At 36.1% G+C, this 19,790-nt stretch overlaps 9 protein-coding genes across 9 annotated transcripts; 3 read left to right on the top strand and 6 right to left on the bottom strand. All coding sequences in view use genetic code 12, as the record gives it.

The window, feature by feature from the left end:
• Window positions 1-609: 609 nt before the first annotated feature.
• On the bottom strand, window positions 610-2,610 carry DASC09_017240 (uncharacterized protein; the record flags this gene model as incomplete). The annotated part of the gene is made up of 2 exons (XM_064995327.1): window positions 610-1,712; window positions 2,409-2,610. 2 exons carry the CDS (start codon window positions 2,608-2,610, stop codon window positions 610-612), a joined length of 1,305 nt encoding a protein of 434 aa, XP_064851399.1.
• Window positions 2,611-5,171: 2,561 nt separating this feature from the next.
• DASC09_017230 (RTA1 domain-containing protein) lies at window positions 5,172-6,086 on the top strand (the record flags this gene model as incomplete). Its single annotated transcript, XM_064995326.1, has 1 exon — window positions 5,172-6,086. One exon carries the CDS (start codon window positions 5,172-5,174, stop codon window positions 6,084-6,086), a length of 915 nt encoding a protein of 304 aa, XP_064851398.1.
• Window positions 6,087-6,682: 596 nt separating this feature from the next.
• IRC19 (Irc19p) lies at window positions 6,683-7,189 on the top strand (the record flags this gene model as incomplete). The annotated part of the gene is made up of 1 exon (XM_064995325.1): window positions 6,683-7,189. The coding sequence occupies one exon, from the start codon at window positions 6,683-6,685 to the stop codon at window positions 7,187-7,189; it is 507 nt and encodes a 168-aa protein (XP_064851397.1).
• A 323-nt stretch (window positions 7,190-7,512) lies between these two features.
• Window positions 7,513-8,733, bottom strand: DASC09_017210 (pepsin-like aspartic protease; the record flags this gene model as incomplete). The annotated part of the gene is made up of 1 exon (XM_064995324.1): window positions 7,513-8,733. One exon carries the CDS (start codon window positions 8,731-8,733, stop codon window positions 7,513-7,515), a length of 1,221 nt encoding a protein of 406 aa, XP_064851396.1.
• Window positions 8,734-9,355: 622 nt separating this feature from the next.
• Window positions 9,356-11,812, bottom strand: PXA1 (ATP-binding cassette long-chain fatty acid transporter PXA1; the record flags this gene model as incomplete). The annotated part of the gene is made up of 1 exon (XM_064995323.1): window positions 9,356-11,812. The coding sequence occupies one exon, from the start codon at window positions 11,810-11,812 to the stop codon at window positions 9,356-9,358; it is 2,457 nt and encodes an 818-aa protein (XP_064851395.1).
• A 251-nt stretch (window positions 11,813-12,063) lies between these two features.
• On the bottom strand, window positions 12,064-12,819 carry DASC09_017190 (uncharacterized protein; the record flags this gene model as incomplete). Its single annotated transcript, XM_064995322.1, has 1 exon — window positions 12,064-12,819. The coding sequence occupies one exon, from the start codon at window positions 12,817-12,819 to the stop codon at window positions 12,064-12,066; it is 756 nt and encodes a 251-aa protein (XP_064851394.1).
• Window positions 12,820-13,519: 700 nt separating this feature from the next.
• On the top strand, window positions 13,520-15,271 carry DASC09_017180 (uncharacterized protein; the record flags this gene model as incomplete). The annotated part of the gene is made up of 1 exon (XM_064995321.1): window positions 13,520-15,271. One exon carries the CDS (start codon window positions 13,520-13,522, stop codon window positions 15,269-15,271), a length of 1,752 nt encoding a protein of 583 aa, XP_064851393.1.
• A 721-nt stretch (window positions 15,272-15,992) lies between these two features.
• ERO1 (ER oxidoreductin) lies at window positions 15,993-18,113 on the bottom strand (the record flags this gene model as incomplete). Its single annotated transcript, XM_064995320.1, has 1 exon — window positions 15,993-18,113. The coding sequence occupies one exon, from the start codon at window positions 18,111-18,113 to the stop codon at window positions 15,993-15,995; it is 2,121 nt and encodes a 706-aa protein (XP_064851392.1).
• Window positions 18,114-18,487: 374 nt separating this feature from the next.
• Window positions 18,488-19,786, bottom strand: DPH1 (2-(3-amino-3-carboxypropyl)histidine synthase; the record flags this gene model as incomplete). Its single annotated transcript, XM_064995319.1, has 1 exon — window positions 18,488-19,786. One exon carries the CDS (start codon window positions 19,784-19,786, stop codon window positions 18,488-18,490), a length of 1,299 nt encoding a protein of 432 aa, XP_064851391.1.
• Window positions 19,787-19,790: the final 4 nt, after the last annotated feature.

Genomic DNA, 19,790 nt, shown 5'->3' with positions numbered 1-19,790 from the left:
TTGTACCTATTGATTTCTCAAAATGCTTCTTTTATTTATCTTGAACTTTTTTATATTTTTCATTTCTTCAGTACTCTCCACCAATGGGTGTATTTACGATAATGTGTGCTACTGCTTTAAAGAGGGTCAGAACATTTTCACATATGATATATCCAATCCACAAACTCCATCTGGCAGCACCAACTCAGGGGGTCCTTCTTATTTTGGCTCTTTCAATTCTTGGGGTAATTCAATTACCTTGAAGCCTAATGAGGTTGTTATCATCAGATCATATTATTGGGTTAATTCTGCTGGGACACATACATTTACTGTCAATACTGGTGGAAAGGCTTTTGTTTATCTTGGCTCTGAAAATGCATTCGCCTGTAATGATCTTCTTGAAGAAACTCCCACCGCCTCAACTTCAGGACAAGGTATCGGAAAAGCTTCCATTAATGGTCTAACAGGCTCGAACACTTTCTCAGCTGATTTACAACTTGCTTTATATCCAATTATATTTCAATTTGTGAATACTGGGTCTCTGACTACCTACTTCTCATTTAACGTCCAAAAAAATGGTTATCCATATTTGAATATGTTTCGCACTCCAGTTGATGATGAGCTGCAGTGTTATGTCCCTTCTTCATCTTCATCATCATCAACTTCAACCACCAGTTCCATATCTAGTTCCAGCTCCAGCTCTAGCTCCACTACCCCAACTTCTAGTTCTAGCTCAACTTCCACTACCCCAACTTCTAGTTCTAGCTCCAGCTCCACTACCCCAACTTCTAGTTCTAGCTCAACTTCCACTACCCCAACTTCTAGTTCTAGCTCCAGCTCCACTACCCCAACTTCCAGCTCCACTACCCCAACTTCCAGCTCTAGCTCCAGCTCCACTACCCCAACTTCCAGCTCTAGCTCCAGCTCCACTACCCCAACTTCTAGTTCTAGCTCAACTTCCAATACCCCAACTTCCAGCTCTAGCTCCGGCTCCACTACCCCAACTACTACAGGAAGTACCATTTCATCTACCACCACTACCACTACAGGATCTACTACTACAGGATCCACAACCACAAGAAGCACCACTTCTGAGCCTAGTACGTCGGGATCTACCCCATCTGGGTCAACCACTACAACCACTACAACCACTACAGGAAGTACTATTTCATCTACCACCACCACCACTACAGGTTCTACTACTACAGGATCCACAACCACAAGAAGCACCACTTCTGAGCCTAGTACGTCGGGATCTACCCCATCTGGGTCAACCACTACAACCACTACAGGTTCTAGAACCACGGGAAGTACAACTTCTGAGCCTGGAACCCCAACTACCACGAGAACCACTATTTCATCTACGACTCCAGGATCTACCACATCTGGGTCAACCACTACAACTACTACAGGTTCTAGAACCACGGGAAGTACAACTTCTGAGCCTGGAACCCCAACTACCACGAGAACCACTATTTCATCTACGACTCCAGGATCTACCACATCTGGGTCAACCACTACAACTACTACAGGTTCTAGAACCACGGGAAGTACAACTTCTGAGCCTGGAACCCCAACTACCACGAGAACCACTATTTCATCTACGACTCCAGGATCTACTACTTCTGAAACTACGACTTGGGAGCCAACTACGACTTGGGAGCCAACTAAACCTTCATCTACTACCACTTCTTGGAAACCTCTGATTTTTACATCTTCTTCCTCGACCTCAACTTATCCGACTCCCCCAATTGATAGTATAGTGAACAATGGGCATACTGTTTGGAAGTCAAAATTTTTGACGATGATATCTTCAGCTTTCTTATTTCAATTTTTAATGTGAACTAGCATTAAATTTTTAAAGATTATCTATCACCTTAATTAGTGATTTTATGTGGGCTTGATGGTTTTATTGACCTTTTGATTTTGTAGCGTGATTTTTAGCAAATGAATAGCCCTTTCTTTGTTGTTATTTTCTTTTGTTTTCAGAACCACAGAAACAATAAAATATCTACAGTAGCCAAGAAAAGTATTTCAAAAAATCGCACTGATTTTACAAGTGTCGCTGTACATAATGATACTTTTATTTATTATTCGGAATATTTTGTCCTCACTGAAGAGAAGCTAAAAAGAGTAAAAAGAAATGAAAGGTGAGGTCATATTTATTTATGTGCTCCTGTTTGTTCCACGGGATTGAAAAAGTGGAGAGAAAGAGATTTTACATTACTGTAACGCTAAAAGCTTTGCAGAAGATTATGCCTGAAATTTTTATGAAGAAATATTTTATACTATTTAGTGCTAGCCTTCGAAACCAGGCTCTAAGAAAACCAAAGGATCTATAGAGTCGAACATTGCAAGAAAATGGTGGTTAAAATCAATTTCCTTGAAATTTTAAATATTATTGTTCAAGCTAGCAGCTTCTGGGTTACTTTGGACCCCATCAGCAACGGAAATTTCTCGCAAAAGGTCATCAATTAATGTAGTCAATTCATTATTTATTCCATCTTTATAAAGTTCTTTGAATATTTTCATTGTAGGTATCAAAAATAAATCAACGAATTGACCGAAATAGTTCCAATTTCTTGAAGAAAAATTTGACAACTGCTTCCTAACTTTCAACAATATTTCCATGATTTTCGGGGTTTCGGCATCTAAAGGACTCTGGGTAACTTTTTCAATCAAGGGTGTAAAAGTACTTCTTACTGTCGCCCACAAATTTCGGGAAAGACTTGCTGCTCATTATAATCCCTAACATCCAAAAATAATTGTAAAATCAGCATTGCATATTCAGTAGTTTTATTAAAATATACCGAGTATTGAGGTTTTCCCCTGTATGGTAGTGTCTTCAAACTTGAAATCAAAAACAATGGACAAGCGAAGAAACTTATATGGAGCGAACTTATCTTCCAGATATCCAGTTTACTAAAAGTATCATTCATGATTTTTGACCCAGGCCTCAATTCCAGCACCATCGAATCTCTTAAATATTGGAATTCTGTCAAGATTTTATTAAGCGCCTCAGTGCTAGCCAGTTTCAAAGAACTACTTGCTGATAAAAATTCATTATGGATCATATAGGCCATTTTCGCCAATTTCATCTTGTAATGGTTTAGTTGGGTAACATAGTAGTTAAAGTATATTAAAGAAGAATAAAAACTAAAAGGAATAGATGAAGTAAGCTTTTTATAGGTGAGAAAAGAAAGTAAGACTTACCTAAAAGGGAACTCAAAGGAAAATAAAAAGGTAGTCGGAGATAAGGAGGTTGTCCGAGATAAGGAATGGAGTTAAATAAAGAAGAGAGAAGAAAAGATAAGAACAATAAAAAGAAAGAAAGAGAAAGAAAAGTAAGAAAGTGTCTAGATCATTACACATCTGATAATATTCAATGTAGCTTGATAATTGATTTTCCTGCAATATTGTGGTGCTAGATTATGGAGGACTAGATATTATTGCTTCCACGGGGTTTTGATATAAGCATGATACATCATCATATATGTACATCCCTCTAGTCTGAAATAAATAATCTTTTCTTGTCAAGAGCACAAAGGTCCCACATAATACTTCTTCTCAAATCTGCATCAGTCTCGGTTAACCCAACATATAGTTCTTTTCTATTAAATACTAACTTAAAATGTATTCTGTTACTTCTGCAAAAATAGACCCAAAGCATTCAGGAAACAATTTTAATTCTCCACTGGATAAGAGCTGTAATAGGCCTATTAGAAATTTAATATTATTCTTAACGCTGAAAACTGAATTTTTAATAATAAATGTACAAATTCTAAAACAATCAGTTCCCAATGCTTGATCCAGATTGGATGATAATAATGATGCAGAAACAATAAAAGAAAATAGTACTAGGAATTTTCTATTGAGAAAGCACGATTGTTTACCTTTGAAAAAATCATCCACCATATCAGTTAATACTGACTAAGAAATATAGCATTTGATATTAGGGTGAGAGTAATACTCTTGAATAAGATATGAAAATTCTTTTTCATCTAAGTTAAATCCCAATAGATCATTTAGGTTTAAAAATTCAGACCAAATAACACTTGATTTTTCAAAATCTTGTAAATTCTTCATGAATCGCGAATGCATGAAATTCTTGAGTTGTTTTTTATTTACCAAAAATATTCAAGTCATAAACTGTGTTATGTTTCATAAGTGTGTCAATAAACCAGGATAAAACAGGGCCCGAAAACAATAAGACGGGGGAGTATAGCCCAAAAAAGAGTTAACAGTACATTGTCCATCTATAGTCTTAGTAAATCTGTTTTTCCTAAGACTTTTTGATGATATATTTTCCTTAGATAACGGTGAACTGACATCCTCTTTATTATATCGAGCCTTATCCAATGATTGCTCAAGTAAGGTGTTCAATGTGTCAAGACCAGATAAGAGTGATTGATTCTTCTGAATATCGCCCTCACCAATTTTGCTTAAGTTAGAAAGTAACTTAGAGACTAGTGATGAAGTTTTATGATTTGTTTGACCTTTAGATGATTTTGAATCATAAACGCAAACTATATTGTAGTTGATACAATTAATATAAGGGAGCATTCCATTACATTTGATCTTTTTCCTTCGGTAGCAATTGTAAGCTCTGCTAGTTCTCTTTGGAGGACCTTTGGAAATCCTGTTTATCATGGAACTTTTTTCAGCATATTATGATTATAATTATTCTTATTATTCTTTCTCTTCTGCTTCTCCTATTGCTAATTCTCGTGGGGAAGATATTAGAAATCAAATGCGTATTTTATTTTCAAAGAAAAGTCGGTTGCACGTGCAAAACGTCAATATTAACCACTTTATTAGCCCCTACTCTAAGTTGTGAAGTCCTGATGGGTCCATCAAAGAAAGATATAGTCAGGAAAATATCTCTCCTTCCTTTTTTTTTCTTCATTTTTGGATAGTGTTTATCGAAGACACATGGCAGCCAGAGCAGAATTAGGCTGAGCTCGGTAGGTTCCGTGGAATATGCAGACCTACTTCCGTGGATACAACTCGCATAAAACATAGTTGAAGTTGTTTTTCTTTTTTTTTTTTCATTATATATAAATCAGGATTTCATTTAAGATCTTTTGAAATAAATTAATATCAAGTAGCTAAACAAATTTCTCATATTTGACTGTTCTTTGTGCAAAATACATTCAATAATACAACAATATCAATAGGTTTTCGTGATATTAATGGGTGAATTCCAGTTGTACAAATATACCCCAACTATGGCTGGTGCCATAATTTATGGTGTTACCTTCATCATATTATTGGGATATAATATTTTCATTATTTGCCAAAGTCTCTCAAAAGTCAATCTCCATACTGGTGGGTTACGCTCATATAACAAGAAAGATGAATCCCTCTTATCTTTATCACAGAATCAGGTTTCGTGTTTCAAGAAACAGATTCTTCCTATGTTTATCCCAATGATGATTGGTATCTTGATGGAGGCTGTTGGTTATTTTGCTAGAGCTCTGTCTCATGGAAATAAACAATTGTTGACTCCCTACATTATACAGTCTATCCTTTTATTGATCGCTCCTTCTTTTATTGCCGCTACTATCTACATGATATTTGGCAGAATGATGAGACACTTGAATGCTTCAGACTACTCAATTATTAAATTCAAGTACCAAACAACTTTTTTTGTTATTGGGGACGTTTTCAGTTTTTTTGTCCAATCAGCCGGTGGTGGAATGATGTCTCAAAGTGGGAATCAGGATCTTGGGCCAAAAATTGTTATTGCTGGTTTAATCATACAATTGATTTTCCTTTTTTTCTTTATTCTATCGGAAATTAAGTTCACGTATTTGATCAACAAAATACCTACGACTGCTAGTTATGGGAGCACCAAAACCAGCACCATGGGTATTTTCCAGCGTAATTGGAACAATTTAAATGCCACTTTGATAATCACAAGCATTTTGATTGTCGTTAGATGTATTGTCAGAGTTGTTGAGTTTGGACAAGGTTTCGATGGATTCATTATTTCACACGAAGCTTTTATTTACTTGCTCGATGGATTATTGATGATAATGGTATCCTCCCTCTTGATATGTGTGAGACCAGAGCTGGTAATGCTTGAATTAATGAATCATGAATAACTAGAAGAAGCCTATTATAATTTTTTGTCATTTCTAGAACCATTATAATTTTTTGTCATTTCTAGAACCATTATAGTTTTTTGTCATTTCTAGAACCATAACCCGATTGATATGCATGTTGAGATCATAATTAGCGAGCTAACAGCTAGTGCGCCACCAATAGTCAATAGTACATACACTGTCTCGTATTTATTTTTTGTCTTTATTTATTATTTTCTCACTCTTTTTTTTTTTTTTTTTTTCAATACTTTCATTCTTTCAACCATCTTCTCAATTTTGTATTCCAACTCCAATCAATTTCTTTAATGAGCAGAAAATAACCAGCTTGTAGCATAGTCTGTGCCCATGGTGAAAGTGATTCAAGATAGTTTGTTTTCAAGATATTGACCATCTATATTGGGTATGGAGTACCTTTTCCCAGGGTTGTTAAAATATCTCCAGTGGTTGGAGTGAACAACACTGACAATAAGCTGATTCTGGATTGTAACCGCAGTGTTGGCACCTTCTTATTTTTTTTAGTTCAGCTTAGGAGATGATATTGCAATTTCAAACGCTTTATCAGATCCTCAAGGATTAAACCACCATAACATATACGAATGTCATTTCTAGAAACTGCCAAGGCAACAATCACTAAATCCGCCACAATCATCAAAGATGTTTCGAAGTACACTGTGACCCCACAACAATTACAAAATATTCCGCCGTCACTACGGTCCAAGACGCTATATCGAAGATTCATTCGGTTAACTCCTTTCATATCACAGCAAAAATCCATTAAGAGCTCGTACCAGAGTTACGTGCGATCTAAATTTGTTAGTGATGGCACTGGAGACGTTCATATTCCTCAAGGTGATCTGGTGGTGAAGCCTTCTTTGATAAGTAATGAAAATGTGAAAACCTCATTAAACACTTTGTATTTATTGCAAAATATGGTATCCGATAATCCAACCTATCGAAACCCTGGGAAACATTTGATTTTAAATATCTTAGATCATTTCTATCGAGTACGCTGGGGACAAACAAGAAAAAATGCCATGCGAAAAAACCTGGCATTTCAAAGATTTTTGAAAATGTACAATGAAAGGTATGATTTGAACTTGTGAATGGTGTGTACTGTCCATGATTAGTGAGGGATAAATCCATGTGTATTATAGCGAGATTCCTGTTTTATAGTTGGCGAGGTGATTGTGTCTACCCATATCGATGTTATAGAATTCAATAAGAAAATTTATTTATAACTAATAGTAACCAGACTATATATAACTGATGTAACTGACCCCCAAAAAAATAAGGCCAAAAAGGTGAGGAGAACTGAAATTCATAAATAATAAGATGAAAGAAAATTTTGCTTTTTAAAAAAAAAAAAAAAAATGGAATCGACATAAAGAAAAGGATAGCAAATTGAAAATACCAACTTCATCCACTCTCAAATGAAAGAAATATCTTCTTCAGCAGTGTATTTAACTTGAGCCATAGAGATCTTCGCATCGGTCAAATCGTACACGACATAAGCAGATCTCAAGAAAACATCACCCAAAATGTATGTTGAGGATCCCGCATTTTGCAACCCGATCATACATTTATCATTGGCCCCCATGCTTCCATTGTCCTCCAAAGAGAATAATAAGTCCTTGAATGGGACACTAATGGTTAAATTGTTGAATTTGAAATCGAAGTTTGGACCAGTGGCTCCACAAGTGGTAACATATCCTTCGTCATCATTGCTGTAAGTACCGTAAGTTTCCCCGACTTTCTTGTAAACTTCAGTTGGAGCATAGAGCAAAGTGGTACCGGAGTCCAACAAGGCTGGGTAAGCAGTATTGATATAAGTGGTATTGTTAACAGAAACACTATCCAAGTTGATGTAGAAAGCGTATGGAGTAGAAGTCTTGTCACCGCCATCATCGATATCAACAATATCGAAAGTTTGTAATTCACCTTGATATTTGGCATGATCAATGGCTCCAAACAACACAGACCCTGAGCTGGCTTCTTCAGAGTTCAAGTATAATGAATAAGCGTTCTTGGAGATATAACCTTGGTTGACCAATTGCACTGGTAAGTTATCATACATGAACCCGCCAGGATAGTTGCTGGCCTCATTAGTAGGGAAACCAATTCCACAAACCCCTTCACCAGTGGTTTGGTTAGTAGCAGCAGAAAAAAAAATGTTTTTCAATTCCACATTCCCGAAAGTTAAATCATCATAAGCCCATTTACCCTTGGCGTAAGTTCTATCACCATACATGATTTCAAAATCTTTACTGGTTTGGTTGTAAGTTGAGGATTTCGATGGGTCGAAAGTACCATATTGAGAAGAACTGTTGACTGCTGGAACGAAGAAATCAGAAGATCCGGTATCGATTTGAATCTTGAAAGTTTGAGCTGGGGTACCAAGACCGAATTCTGCAACGTATAATGAATAATCGTTTTCAATACGCATTAGGGCACTTCTGGATGAGTTGGTGGTTCTGTGCTTGACCAAAATCCCTGGGACGTTTGGTTCTTCGATAGGAGAAGGTGGTTTGATATCCCCGGTGACGGTTCTGGTGACGTTGAAATCAAGTTTCAATGGGGTTCTTTGGACCGGATAAGCAGATGCCAACGAGGCAAGCACGGTAAATAAGATGGAAGAGCTGAGTTGCATATTGTATTTTTTATTATTTTATTTTATTTTATTTTTTGTTTATTATTATTGTATTATCCTAATACTCCAGAATTTCTCTTTCTCTTTTTTTCGTGCCAATGGAAAGAAGTCTTGGCTTTATATATCCATCCAAGACCTTTTGCAACAGTGGGCTCGGCATGTTGAAAGGAATGTGTGGCATCAAAGGTGCATAAGAGGCACCATTCTTTTTTTTTTTTTTTGCAAGAATTGGTGGGAGCCAATCGCAAAAACCTGCAAAACAGAACAGAATTTTATTACAAATCCGACTACTTAAAAGTCCGTAGGAATATTAATAGAATCGTGGACGTTTTCTAACTAAATACGACGGGACAAAGGAGTCAAATGTGGTGCGGCATACTTTAGATGCGTCGTACTTCGACGAATAGGAGTAATGTGTTTCGATCAATGGCTCAATGTAAGTTGTAACTGACACTGTGAGCCAACTCCTTGTGAGGCCTATACTATGGCAATGGAAAACATGATGCTCATATTTTGTTGCCTTATTAAAAAGGCTCATTACCGGCATGGATAAAAAAACATGGTGTTTCAAAACAAGAAAAATAAATTTATCAATGTTCTATTTACTCACAACCAAAAACTATCAATTATACATGTCATAATAAATCTCGCCACTCTCTTCAACGTCAGTATCATCATCACCATTCTCTAACATTAAGTCAATTTCTTGCTTCCTCTTTATCAACTTGGTTTCTTCACCCAACACTTTAGTGATACTAGAAATTTCATTCTCGATACTCTCAATAGCCATCGAAGTACCCAAGGTTTCAAATTTCCATTCTCCTTCTTTATTCAAGATTTGAATCAAATAATCATGATATTTCATCAACAATGGACGATGACTTAGGGTGATAAATGTAATTCCCCTAGTCTTCAATAAATCATAAAGATAATCTTCAATATCGGTACTGATGGCATTGGTAGACTCATCCAATATAACAAAGGTTGGGGATTTAAACAATACCCGAGCAATATTGATACGCTGCTTCTCGCCCCCACTAAGAACACTTGACCAATCATAAGTGGCATTAATGTAATTAGGCTCTCTGGTAAGTAAATATTGTAACTTCACAAGTCTGAGAACCTCTACCAAGTCATCATCAACATAACCTTGTTCATAAAATTCCATCTCTGTCATTGGGTAAATAATTTGATCTCTCAAAGTTCCATGTTGGAGGAAGTAAGGAATTTGTGGAAGATAAATAATATCCTTATCATTTGGTTTGGATAGTAAGCCACGATATAATGGCCAAAGCCCGGCAATTACTCGCTCAATCGAGGTTTTCCCAGACCCATTGAAACCCAATATCAATAAATTCTCTCCCTGCTTCATCAGGAACGTCAATTTATTAATGATTTTAGGATTATAAGACCCTTGTCTGCTTGGTATAATAATGGAAATCTTTTCCATTCTAAGGCCATTGTAATCATTTTGTATTGTGCCCTTTATATCGTTAATATATTGGTCATTAAAATTGAATTCCAATGAATGGCAACGATGCAATAGAGACAATAAGTTGAAAACCCGATCGACATAACCAGATAATGTCGAGATATCTTTTGCAGAATACATCAATCTGCTTGCAGAGTCCGCCAAAGAAAAGATTAATCTTTTGTTGGTAACAAATTGCTTGATACTGGTGGATTTGTTTGAAGAAGCAGCACTATCCAAAAGGATAGGTAAAGCTGCAAAAATGTATCCTGAAGAGTTCCAAATCACTTTTAAAATATAATTTTCCAAGAAGTTATAATTGATCTTCACGTTATTCACAAATGAGATATGTTTGATAAGCCTGTTGAATATTGAAGTGACTTTCTCCTTTTCGACTTTTAAACCATTATAAAACGAAATTTCTTCTGAATTATTGATGAGGTTCGAATGATAATTGAAGTATTCACCTTCAATACTTTGCATCTCTTTGGTTAGCTTTCCAAAATCAGGAGTATGAAGTTTCAAATAAACAGCAGAAATTGCAAAATTGGCAAATAATCCAAGAATACCACCATTTCCCAAATTATCTCGCAAATACATCGAGAAAATGGCAACATCGATTATTGGTTTACCAAGATTAGAGATTAATGAGGTGATAGAATCACAAAGCCTTGTAATGTCACTAGTAATAAATTGATCAATATTCTCAAGGACTTTTGGATCATTTTGCTTCAAATTTGATGGCGAGGTTTCAACAATTCCAAACTGATTGATTTTATAAAATACCATACGGTCATTAAGGTATAAATCATGAATATATCTGACCAAATTGGTTCTGAAATTCAACGACAATCTTTTCTCAAAGAATTTAATTCCACTGTTCACATAACTAGACGGGAATGCAATTATAAACCAATAAATCAAATCAGCAACAAAGTTTTTGAAATTTTTGTTGATGATATCTTTGACAATTTGCCCGTCAAGTTTGGTAATAAGCACCGATAAGTAAGTGCGGACCACCAAAAAAATCACTTGGCAAACTAACAAGTAACTATTTCTATTAAAAACATTGGGGATGAGAATATTCCAGATGATCAAAAGCTGGTTGATGAATTTGAAGTTGATAATGGAATTGGTGGAATTGACTAAGCTTCTCTTGAAATTCTTGAAGATCAAAGTGTTGCGCTCAAACACATCGTTATCGATTCTTTTGATGAGAATCTTTTTGATTCGTTCTTTTTGCTTGATGTAAACTGTTTTGAAATTCACGGCAACATTATTGCTGGTGGCTGCCCAGTCATTTCTGTTGAACCCAACCAAACTGATTGACTTGAGCAATGACTTGTTTTTCTTGATAGATAAATCTACCGCTGATCTAGTCTTGTCGTTGAGGACGTAATAGTAGCGTAATTTCTGGTATTCTCTCTTTTCATTAAAGTGGTAAATAAGCTTTCTGATAAAGATTATTGCGGCATATGCTGACAGAGAGGCTAAAGAAGAGACAAATATAAACAACAAAGATCTTGAGGAAAATAAACTGTTTGATTCCAATAAGCGCCTAAGTAAGGTATGGATCTTGCTTTTCATACTACTCTGTAGAATCACCATGACTAATTATTACTATTATTTATTATTGAGAAGATTGACGATTGGAAGAAATAAAAATCAAAGGGCCAATAATCATTTTATACATAACGCCCTACAAGATAATTCATCTATTGTTTCAATTAGATCATCATCATCATCATCATCATCATCATCGCCATGTCAATTCTCCACATTTACCCCCCAGCACATGACCTCCCTCATCGGGGGACAGGTGCCAAACGGGCGAGTTGTTATTATAAATACATAATGCATTACATAATAATATGGTACGGAGCCCTGGTGTTGTAAGGGTTCCTCTTCCGCTTCTTTGCCACCAACACCCCATCAGGATCATTCGCCAATGGGTCAATTTGGAAGTGCTTGACAGCATGTTCCCATTCTGCCACCTGCAAATCACTGTAAAATTTCTTGAACTCTGGCGATTCTCTTGGATAGTCCGGACATGGGTCTATTCCAACATATTTCACTTTACTGGGATCATTATATCCTACCGCTTTGGCATGATATTCCACAAATCTATCCCTTTTGAATTCGTACCCAACGATCGTTGTTTGATCAGGAAATCTCCCACAAATCTCTTTAAATCGATAGAGACTGTACAACATGTTATCTAAAGAATCCCTGGCGTATTCTTCTAAGTATATCCTGTCAATCAACCCTTCCAAATCTAGGTATTTCTCCTCATAATAGGATTTATTTTGCATAATTAGGTTGAGGTAACTGAAGGATTCCGAAATGTTCCCGACTTTCTTAGTTTTTCCCCCACTGATGATTACTATGGCATCTTTATTATTTGTCAAGATATCTAAACACGTTTCAATCTGCTTCATCCATGCAATGTTATCATTACCTTCCTTCTGAAACTCTTCCATGTACCAATGTTTGAAAGATTTACCATTTCCTGACCCTTTGTAAATGGCATGACATGGTAGCATCACTAAATGGGTCGCCGATTTGTACGAGGTGATGGTGTTAGAATCGTCAATTCTGATATCTGGCTTGGTCATCTTGCAATATTTGAATAGATGGTCTTGTAAAAAATATGAACAATTGTTGTGTTATTCTTTCTTGCTAATAAAGTCAATCCTCACTGTGAACATGTGGTGATCTTCAAACAAGAGAAGAAAAAAAAAATGTCAGCAGGCTCGCATCAAAAGTTAGCATTTGGTGCTGTTGATATTACATAATGCGGCGAAAAATATTACGTAAACTGAAGGACCTATCCATCAGAAAACATCGACATGAAAAGAGTATCTGGAGATGACCAAATTTGGGTTCTTATCTTTTCAGATCTCTTTAAATACCATGTAGAGTTATCAAGCTACCCTTTTTTGTTCGAGCCAAAGGCTTTGGAAGGTGCCTTTGGCATTTTGGTGGTTGGCTTTCTTGAATCTTGCAGTGTCACTTTTTATAAAGCCCAGCTCATTATTATCACATATATTAATTATATCAAAGTAGAGATATGTTACTAATATCACATATATTCAACCAATTTTATCAATATCTTTTAGACGATATTACTTCATATTATTATTAATTAACAGAAGAAAAAAAGCTGAACCGTGGAGTCGGCAAAACCAGCGGCAAATTTCTGCTGGAAAAAAATACAAAGCCTGTGTATTGATAGATTTTATTTCCATAACCCATTTAGAGTCTCACATCCTTTACCAATAGAATCAAACAAAAGGAAAACCAAATAATTAAAAAATGGATATTTTCCCACCAATCACCCCTGTGTCGCTACGAAATCAATCATCATGGATCCCATTGCCCGGGACCGCTTTTAATAAACCAACTACTATCACGTCACTCAAGAGTAAATTATGGAACACCAGATCAAATCTTTGTAACTCTCAAGTGTCTCAGCTCTCATCGAAAAATGTCTTACTACACTACATGGTCATTTTGGAAGAATATATCGCCGATATGAGCAAGTTTGTGGCAGAATTGTTCCCAGCAACCACCTCATCTAATTTGTTAGAAATGGCTGATAGAATATTGTTATTGCTGCCAGATGGTGAGGACATTCACCCAATTCCTTGGAATCTTCCTATATGCCCTTCTTCGAATTGGAGCGCCTCTCAACCCCACTGGAGCTTATATGATGAATTATTGATATCGATGATCAGTTCAAGTTTGATTGCTTTCAAAATTGGATTAAACATGATCTTCAACGACTGTTACACCGTTGACTTGAAAAACTTGAGCCGGGAAAGCTTTGAGAAAAAACAACAGAAATGGGTGATGATTGGAAATAATTATTTGAAAAAAGGGGTCAGAGTAATGACTTACCTTCAAGATCAATGTAATTCTGTCCCTCATTCTAATAAGCCAGCAGTGATTGAATCCTCTTTGAAATTTGTGAATTTCGTGTTGACTTATGTGTCTTTAAATTTTCAGCTAGTATCTCTATTGATCCGCACGTTTTGGTCAGAAAGATTGACGGTTCTATTAGCCCATGATTTGCGAGGGGATGGATTATTAATGAATTATGAACTAGGGGATTTGAATGATGATTTCTACAAAACTAATAATTACTACTTGTTGGTAAAAGTTGGAGCTTTTGTACTTCAGCAATTAGAAAGTTTAACTGGTGAAACCGACAGTTTTAAAGATGAATTAATAGGCTTGGTTTTGAGAGCACACGCTACCAGATCTGGCTTGAAGAGTATATTGGGCAAATTACGAGACGAGTTAGATTCCGACGATGAAGAAAATGATTATCCCCAAACATCAACGGCGATTTCTAAAGAGAAATTGAAATTACTCAAAAACTCTTTCAAGATTCTCTCTTCTATCTCCAAAATGCTCAAAGTTTTTCAAATTTATGTCAAGTTATACCTTGCAAAGTATCTATCATTACAGTCTTATATCAAGGAGCATCAAACTGGAAAAAGCATATCATTGATTAATTATAGCTTCTCAATGGCTAATAAGGGATTTGGAAACCAATTTGCTTCAAATGGCGATGATGTATTAGTTTCAAAAATTGATAAGTTGAGTTTGAAAAGTGATAAATTAAAATCAAAATTCTCGCTAAAGAAAAAGCAAAGTAATAATGGTCCTTCAGAATTTATCGCTTCCAATGAGTTGAATGCAGGATCTTCAAACTCCGATCTTGCTAAAAAAGGATCCCTCGAATTTGAATCATTGCTCTCCAATTCGTCATTTTATAAAAAAATACTAATTACCAGTTCTGCAGGGAGTGGAAAATTCTCCAATGGCTCATCATTATTGGTTTACGATTTTAATAATATTCTCGTCAACTTACAAAACCTTAGGTACAAGCTTAATGTGCAAAATGATAATTTAACATTTGATAAAGTTGAAACAATATCTGATGATGATTTTTCTAGAGAATTGCCTCTAGGAAGGGCGGTTCCGGTGCTGTTGACCCCTTGGGACCCATTAGGTTGTGATACTGACGGTAAAAAGGAAACAACCGGGGGATATTATTAGTAATTTTTATATTTATTTTGGGACTTTAAAATCAGCAAGCTTATGAAAAGTGATACAAGAAACTGCTGATCTCTCTCCCTGTAAGAAGAAAAAAAAATTTGGACTCAAATTACGTAAATATCCGGGGATTGTATTTCAAGTGTAAGCATATATTGGTAGGTATCATTTACCGTAGCTTGTTTTACTTTGTTCAAAGAATGGAAATTTTGAGACATGACTGGAAAATTTGACCATCAATATTAGATCCTCCTGGCTTTTTTTACACCCACTACATGATTTGATTGCACAAACATTGTTTCTGGTAGAAGACTTAGATAATTGTTCATGATTTCTGAGACGAAGAAGAAAAGAAGAAATAAATTTACAAATGAACCCCAAAGAATTGTAAAAATTCAAATATTCAAAACAAATGCAAAACAAATGTATTTATCTTCTAAAGAGACGAGATAATGACCTATAAACTAAGAATTGAAGACTAATATACCGTAAAAAAAATAAAATAAAATAAATCGTAATAATAATAATAATAATAGCAGTTGAAAGGGATAAATTTTCAACTTATAATAATTGAATAAATGCAAAAAAAGAAGATAAAACAAAACAGAAATCAAAGATTTGTATATTTTTAATTTATTTTTAGTTTTTTTTTTTTCTTTCTCTAATTTTGTTTTCAAAAAAAAGGCACATACATCCCCTAAGTGACAGCAAACACCTTTCAATATTAATAACCATAGGAGTCCAAAAAGTGTAAATCTTTCTTTTGTTGGAGGAAGAATTCTTCATTACCAATATAATAGTTCCAATAAACTTCCAAGCGTGCCATTGCAAGCCTGTACAAATTGTATGGGAAGTATAAGTACGATTCCCACAAGAATCTGAAAGCATCCTTGACTTCTTCAATACTCTCCATGAGATTATCTCTAAAGGTCTTGTCCTTTTCCGGTTTTGAAGAACGCAATTTAAGAGAGTTGCGGAAAATGTGACGGTGTTTGATGGCTTCTGGAGAAAGATTTTCAATATCCTCATCAGTTTCACTATCCAAGCGAACAATACTGTCGACTTCAGTGTTCCAACGAGAATCCGATGATGATTTGTATTCTTTCTTTTTATCAAGGAACATTTTCTTTAAATCGGCCTTGGATTCATCGACATTCTTCATCTTCACTGAACTTGGAAGAGATTTTTTAGTTTTTGGAGCAGCTTCAACAGAACTGGCGGAGGACGAAGAAGCACTGGCAGTCAGTTTTTGATGTTTGAAAATTTTTTGTTGATAGGAAACCATTTTTTCATTCTCGTTGAGAATATCTTCGTTGTCTTTGAAATTAGTCGCTTTGACTTCTTCTTCGACATTAAGCAATCCTTCCTCGGTTTGCTTCCATTCGTTTCTAAAATAATTGATGATTTCCACGCTTTTGCTCAATCTATCAAAAGTATTGATCAACGCCACGATTTCGGATCTCTTAAGAGATTTCAAATCGAAAGTATCTTCGGTTTTGTCATTCAATTCAAACAAAATCTTCAAAGAAGTACCATACCCTAAAGTTTGGACTTTACCCCAAAGACGACATCTTTCACACCCAACACAATCCATGAGAGAAGACACATTTTTAAAGTTGGCCTTGAATTCATTCTTGAGGAGTTGATTAGATAAATCGTCCTCATAATTGAAAAGCAAACTTTCGTTGAAGATGGAATTTTCATAAGGTCTAACCAGATCGACAATATTGTTGATAAGATCTTTTTCGATATTGGCCTCGCTAAATTGGATCTGGTTCAAGTAATCGCCAAGTTTCAAAATCGCTTTGAGAACCAATGAGTAGTTGAAGTAAATGTTGGACAATCTATCGCTGAAATAACCCACCCTCTGCATCCAAAGATCCAAATTTGGTTCAAATTTCGCGTGTTTTTTATTGGTGTTTAACCATTGGAATGATAAATGAGTACCGATTGATGCGTGCATCCCACTGACGAGCCTGTAAAAAACTCTTTTTTCAATACATTTGTCTTCTTCTTGGTTCATTAAGGTATTCAAGAGTTGATAATTGTCAATATTCTTGTTCTTTTGAAGTCTGTTGGACCAAGATGCCAAAATATTGAAGTATTTATTATTGAAACGAAGCACCGGCGATTGATCATCAGATGATGATGACGACAAAGCATCGTTATTATCAGGATTCTCTTCCAGCTTTGGTTTATTGAAGCAATTTTCCTGATAAATCGCACTCCAAATTCTTCCGGCTTCTTCGCCACCGTATCCGCTGAACCGCTCAGGGTTCAAGGTCAAATCAACATACACCGCATCATCTTGAGATTCTTCGCTAGTATTGCAATAATCACAATTGTATTCCACAAGGGTGGTCTTCTTTGATCCCCCTTCTTTTTCTTCGTCATTATTTTCACTGTTATTGAAGATTCCGTAATCATCGGCTAATTTGTTGTCATCCTCGATTTCCACTGCACATGATGGACTGAAACACATGGGGTTTTCGGGCCAAAACGGACATGATTTATATAATTGTAATTTGAAGTACTTGAAGAAATCACTGTTGACTAAAGATACCACCGATGGTCTGATCTGTTGGTTGACGGAATCAATAGTAGAGAAGGTGTCATCACATCCATCGTCGACGGTACATTGATGAGGATTAATGAACCCTGGAGCAGGGTCGGCTTGGTATTGTTGTTGTTGTTGTTGTTGTTGTGATGGTGGTGATAATGATGATGATGATAATCCTCCACCGAGATCATTATTAATCAAGGCATCAGAGGACATAAATGGATTATCCAAATCGGCAGAAAATACCGTTGAGAGGAATACCAATAGAAATGGAAGGATGTGCATGGTTGACTTGATTGTTTTTTGTACCCAGTACACTTTGGACTTTGTGGAGCTGGAGATATACAGTGGCAAATTAAGGAAATATATATAAACTACAGATCTGCAATATGATACACACACCACATTGAAATTTCCAGAAAATTTCTTTCTAAGAGAATATACCACCGCCGAGGATCAAAAAAGCAACGGAAGGTGGCAACACCTGGACATCCATCCAGACATCCCTCTTGTATTACGCTATCTTATACTATCTTATACTATCTTATACTGTGTCATGCTATAGACTATCACAGAATATCTTCATTGGTCAATCTTACACACAAAAAACAAAGATCAGATAACAGAAATTTACATCACTTTATAATACAGACTTCCCTTCAAGATCTCGCAGGCACCGACCCTCTACCATACCCATCCTTAGCATAATAATCCATAGGATAAAAGTTCTCATCAAATGGTTTATCCTGCTTGAATAACACCATGGTCTCATACGGGGTCAACAACGGTTTATTGAAAGCATACCCCCAGTCAATTGATAATCTCGGACACGCCACCTGAACAAAACAATCAATATCATCAAACATCGCTAATTTGAACGGGAAGATTTCCGAAAGAATGATCTTCACCACCACTTTACCATTCTTAATAAGTTCTCGTTCCAAATTGTCTACCGTCCGGTTACTTCCTTGACGTCCCAACCCTCCAAGGATAAGTCCAAACTTTTGGGCTTTTGACGCGTGAGCAACCGCAGACGATCTCACTTCCACTAGCTGTTTCGTGTCGTAATACTCATGGGTGAATTTCCGAGAGTATGGGTCGTATCTGTAGGCATTAATATCGGGATTATGGATCATCGCACTTTCAAGGTGGAATCTTCCATCACCAACATACACCATGAAATCAATATCGTCTTTATTCAATTTGGTCGAAGTGCATCCCAAAACTTCCCCTTTAGATAGTGGCATTATTTGTGGAGGAATAATAAACATTTTTTTGAGGTTAGGATCTGTCTGGCTTTCAAAACGCGCCTTAAGTTGATGGATCGTTGGGTTGAACTGAATGGTTCCAAACATGGCAATTTTGCACCCTTCATCGAAATTTTTCTGTAAAGTATTGTATAAATGATTGATATCAATATCGATGGTGACAAACACGTATAAGATCTTGATACTTGTCACGTCAATTGGTACAAGACATGAATGGGCATAATGAACAATGAAATCACAGTCCAACGAACGGGCAGTATAATCGTCAATACAACAGGCCCCGTAACTGACATCTCCCATGACAATAACCTCGACATCACAAAAATTTTGAAGAATATCCGAAATCACTAATGAATACACAAGAAGCCCTTCGGGCATTTGGATAGCCACTTTTTTCGAGTGGTTTTTACGAATGTTCCATACTGTTTTGTGGATTTCAAAGTTATAATTAGAAGGAAGGAGCTTGATGGCTTCGTTGAGTTCTTTATCTTCGAGAATATCTTGTGGAATATGGGTAACTAATCTATTGAAACTTCTGGCCTTATTGCCCTTTTTCACAAGCGATCTATCATCACCTTTTGCGCTGATCTTTTTGGCTCCCACAAACCGTCTTCTTGGTTTGGCAGCGGCTTGTTGATGATCTGATGATGGTTGGGTATTTCCAACAGGAGCAGAATCTTCGTTGGTCATATTG

This window comes from Saccharomycopsis crataegensis (assembly GCF_037102585.1).
Source record: "Saccharomycopsis crataegensis DNA, jcf7180000000073, whole genome shotgun sequence".
Taxonomy (NCBI): Eukaryota; Fungi; Ascomycota; class Saccharomycetes; order Ascoideales; family Saccharomycopsidaceae; genus Saccharomycopsis; species Saccharomycopsis crataegensis.
This window is presented reverse-complemented; position numbering and strand designations above follow the sequence as displayed.